The sequence below is a fragment of the Myotis brandtii genome, unplaced genomic scaffold (genome assembly GCF_000412655.1).
Source record: "Myotis brandtii unplaced genomic scaffold, ASM41265v1 scaffold144, whole genome shotgun sequence".
NCBI lineage: Eukaryota > Metazoa > Chordata > Mammalia > Chiroptera > Vespertilionidae > Myotis > Myotis brandtii.
Genome location: NW_005355159.1, coordinates 4,862,994 through 4,868,016, shown reverse-complemented (window position 1 = coordinate 4,868,016; position 5,023 = coordinate 4,862,994). Strand labels below are relative to the sequence as shown.

The 5,023-nt window shown below is 32.6% G+C and overlaps 1 protein-coding gene across 4 annotated transcripts in view; it reads right to left on the bottom strand.

Moving 5' to 3' along the window:
• The window catches only part of ICE2 (interactor of little elongation complex ELL subunit 2), a 59,853-nt gene that overhangs the window by 48,852 nt on the left and 5,978 nt on the right, over window positions 1–5,023 (bottom strand). For 3 of the 4 annotated variants that reach the window (XM_014535502.1, XM_005861110.2, XM_014535503.1), the window contains exons 4-5: window positions 1,244–1,505; window positions 993–1,112 (exon numbers count right to left, since the gene is read on the bottom strand). In XM_014535502.1, the coding sequence (XP_014390988.1) occupies window positions 993–1,112; window positions 1,244–1,505 (382 nt within the window). The remainder of the gene's footprint in view (window positions 1–992; window positions 1,113–1,243; window positions 1,506–5,023) is intronic. The other variant, XM_014535504.1, reaches the window with a different exon arrangement.

The following is a 5,023-nucleotide window of genomic DNA, read 5'->3' as shown; positions in this document are numbered from 1 at the left end:
AATATGTAACTTCATTTACTTGCGATTCATAATTTTTTTCCTAAACTGCTGTAAAATCAGCAAAAATGCCTTGGCAATTTTAGCATAGTTCCTAGGATATTGGTTGGCACTCAAAGGGTTAATACAGTTGACCCTTAAACAACATGGTGTTGCACTGCATAGGTTCACTTATATGCGGTTTTCCAATAAATACTGTAAATGTATTTTCTCTTACTTATAATTTATTTAATGACATTATCTTTTCTCTAGTTTACCTTATTGTAAGAATACAGTATGATACATGTAACATACAAATATTTATTAACCAATTACTTATGTTATTGGTAAGGCTGCTAGTCAACAGAGGCTATTAGTAGTTAAGTTTTGGGGGAGTTAAAAGTTATACACAAATTTTCAACAATGTGGGGTGTCAGCAACCCCACCCTCTGTGTTGTTCAAAGGTCAACTGTATATACTAATAGTAACTATTTAAGTAGGTTACTCTAAATTTTCCTAGGCTCACTGAATGATGGTAGGGTGCAAGACACAAGCTTTGCTAGTAAATTTGCATGGATGATTTTTATAAAAAAATGAACTCACAGTTGAAATTTATCATTTGGTGATTGGCTATCATGAAGACAATAAATGCAAATTTATGTGACTAAGCTTTAAAGGACCATTCAGATTTTTAATGACTAAATTAACTCCTTGAACACCCATTCTCTCACAAGGGAAATCAGTGCATCTGATCAAACCATCCATGTGAGTAAAACATAACTCTCAAATACAGTATGGTAGTTGGCTCAGTAAAAGAAAAAAGAATATACTATAGTACATGATTTTGAGGTGTAAGCACAGCATTTCTATTATTTAAATGTGACTATAAAAACCCTACCTACGATTTGGTCTCTAAATCGATAATACTGTTATTTCCATATGCATTTGACAGGATCATCACACAATTAAAAATGCTGCTATTGACTATTACTTGGCAGTTTAAGTAATTTTTTTACCTCTGTGAAGAGACGTGCATCATCAGAAAGCATATTATAATCCTGTGCACATTTCTTTGCAGAATTCTGTAAAAACTTTAGGAATTCAGTAACTTCTTCATTTACGTGGTTTTTCATATCCTAATTTTTTAAAAAGTAGACATGTTGTGGAATAAGAAGTTTGGTTAAAAACAATCACTTCTCAATCATTGCTCTAATTATTTTGTCTTAAAGAATAATTAAAAGTATCTAATAATTAATAGAATACATACCAAGTACTGCAAGTAGTCATTTTTATTTATTCCAACAGCTTTGGAATTAGCAGAAATTTTTGCATATTTAACCAACAAGTCAACGTAACTCCTCTGCTCTCTCTGTGAGAAACGAGAGAAACGAGGATAAGGAACTCTTGGTTTTGGAAGAAGAACCATTCCAACTGTGGCTTTAACATTTTCCTTTGCTTGAGTTGCTGAACTAACCGCCGGCTCATTTTCTACAGAACTTGCTGAGGCATTCAAATTCTCTCCTATACGTCTGGAAAAAAACAAAAACAATTAACAAATATGTGCTTTTCACATGAAGATTACTATCATGAAACCTCATGATTCTTAACCACCAAGAAGAATATAGCGTGATTAACACAGTAAATTCTGAATTATTATCTAACTTTGCCACCTGCACTTTGATGTTTAGCTATTTGGTGTAAATTAAGTATTCTGTAGGATAGGATCGCATTATAAGCTTACCTTCAATTATCTGATGGAGAGGAAGAGGCATAATTCTTAGACAAATTATTCACTTTGGAAGCTTTTTCCCTGATATTTGGTTGTTGTAATCTTTATTCTTAACAAGTTTTAAAGTACACACACACAGCCTCAACAACTCTAATTTCCAAGACAGTAACTATTCCCTATGAATTAGTTCCAAATTAAACAACGTTAATCCAAGAGGAAAGAAAAGTAATGAAAAAGATGGATGTCTGTTGATTCAGTTTTCATTCCTCCATTAATTAAAACTTATTGAGTGACTACCATGTGCCAGTCCTATGTTAGGTAGTGGAGATGCAACCAACATCAAACATGATACAATCTCTACTTGCTAGGATGTTACAATCAAGTAGATCAGACAACTGAATGGGGAAAAAAGAAAGGCAAATATGTACATCAATACAATGTGACTATGGAGCTCTCAGGTTTCCAAACTGAACACACTGAATAAGTGACTGAAAAGAATCCTGAAGACATCCAGATCAGAGATTAAGAGGGAGAGAGGGGAGGGACAAGAAATATCCAGAGCAGAGGTTCTCAATTGTGACAGTATTAATTCTCTGAGGGCATTTTGGAAGCCGGTGGGTGCACCTGGGTTATAAAAAAAGAGGGAAAGAATTAAAGGCATTTAAAAGTGAGGAATACTACCTGCCTATAACATGGTGCTGTCCTGCACAACTTTCAAAGGTTTCTTCAGGCTTTGTTATCATACACAAATAAATCTGATCTGTTATTACTTAACAATACATTTTATTGTTTGAATTTCTTATGATTCCTTTATGGCAATGATTTTCAACCTATTTTCATCTCATGGCATACAAACTAAGTACTAAAATTCTGTGGAACACCAAAAAAAATGTTGGTTTGCTGATCTGAACCAAAAAAAAAGGTATTACTTTGATTTATTCACACCAGGCAGCTCTTGTTGTGTTGGCTGTTGTCATGTTTTTTATCTGACAACCTAAGGGAAAAAAGGTCAGTGTCCCAGGCATTGAATGTTTTAAAATTCTTGTAGCACACCAATTGAAAATCACTGCTTTATGGTATAGTTTATCTTACTTCTTTTAAAACGTTAGGAGCCAAGCCTATTTCGCCTTCCTTTCAATTTAGCCGGCAATATCTGATTTCACCGATAATGCTGGTGGCTGAAGACTGACGAGGTCCGGACGGAAAGTATAGTGTCAGTCACTGGTGACTACATGGCGCTTAACGTGTTAAATTCAACCTTATTCATTTTAGCTGGTGCATCTGACTACTTCATTATATCTTTTAGTGCAGTAGAAATGAGGCATTTACATATTAAAATACATATTAGAATATAAATTATTTTTCTTTTATTTCACATTTATATATCTAGGACATTATTTCTAAATATTATGTCTGTGACTATTATTACCTATGAATTTCAATTCAGGCTAGCAAAGAAGGTGTTTTATTTATTTTAAATATTTGTTATGAAAAATGGGAGGTTTTTAGTCTGATTAAGGTTGAGAATTACCAAACTAGATCTGTATCTGGACAAAGGGTGAGTGTTAAGCTACACCTAAAACTAACACTGACTTGTTTTAAACCAACTTTATAATACTAAAAAATATATATGGTAAAAATTCCAGAATTTTTAGAAAATGACTTTAGGGTCCCAAAATAAAGCAGAAATATTTAAGACCACTCTTTTAGAGATAAACAATAGATGGAAAGCTAATCAAGAGAGGTTATTAATGGGTGGGAAAGAATTATACAAATTAAAATAAGGATGATTAGATTGACTCTGAAAATAATATAAGTAAAAAAGACATACTTAGTGACTAAAGTTTCTCCAATAACTGTAAAAAAATAAGCACATTTTTGGTTAACAAAATGAATATTAACTGCTGATCTTGGGAGAAATGTATCACAGCAAATTGATTTCTCACTAGAAAATGTCTTGAGAGCTATTCAAACCTAACAGTATTGTGTCCGCAACTCTTAACAATACTGCTTCACAGCTGTCTCTCTGAATATGGGAACATGTCTGTCCTTGTGGCACAAACTGGCAAATTTAATTAAGCTGCTGCAGCAACAAGATGCTGACTCAGATATGCCAGAGTAGGAATGTCAAGAAATTCTAGCAGTTTAAATTGGCTACATTCAGCAAAGAATGAAATGGCAGCACATCAAGATCATTTCCGTGTGCAGTGCTGTCAAAATCTTCATCAGGGTGCAAGCCAAAAGCATCTGACAGGGTTTCTCTAACCACATTTACAGCATTATATTTTATTTCAGTTGATGGTTTGAAGTTTTCACACTTCATTTTGTCTACTACCCATTCTCCTTTTTTACTTAAAGTTTCTATAGAAAAAAGGCAGAATTCAAAACTTCAAGTTTCTTAATTTTAAATCTACTGTATTGGGCAGCTTCTTTAAGTAGCATTTGGAAATGGTGCTTGTAATCTCCATCTGAAGTCTATCTGTACCTCTTGAATTTGATTAACTTTTCTATATTAAACATGTTGAAATTTGATAATTATTTTTCTATTTACAACTACTTTCCCCCTTGTTGGAAACTCAGTTATAAATATCTACAACCAGACACTTTAATTTGGAAAAAAGGCAAATGTTTACCTTTCAATGAAGGGTTGAATGAAAACTTCACATTGTTAAAAGTAGTGCAGTTAGAGTTATTAATATTTTCCCAAATGTTAGAGAACACAAGAGAAATACAAAATTAAAGCTAACAAAAACGTTATATTCTTCCTAGTTTTCCATCAAGAAAACAGTTGTAAATTAATAGTCTGAAAATCCATTCCCTACTGTAAAACTTAATAAAACTCAAGGTTAGCCAAAAAGACTAGAAATAAATGGAATCAATGCCTTTGTCTTTATTTTTCTATACTAAAAGGTAAGTCATAATAATAAATTATTTTATGCTATATAGAAATCTAAAGAAAGACACGCATACTATAGGAAAAATAAATGTTAGGAGTTAAGTGAGCCCAACTGCCAGCAAAAATGTCCTCTCCCTTACATAATCCAGACTATAATCTACACCTGGGATATGCTGAACAGAAGTGGACTCATAAAGAACCATTAAAATAATGAAGAAGCAGTGGCAGATTAAGGAAGATTAATATTACAAATTTTTAGTCTGATAAAAAAAGGAAGGATGAGATAAAAGTTCTTGAAATGTTTATGTTTTTAAGATAAAGATATATATTTGCTGAATTCCAGAATACTAGAATTGGTAGGTATTCTTTTATTCAAATAAAAGAAGACAATTCTTTATTTCATTAATAAGTTTTAAGAGTGG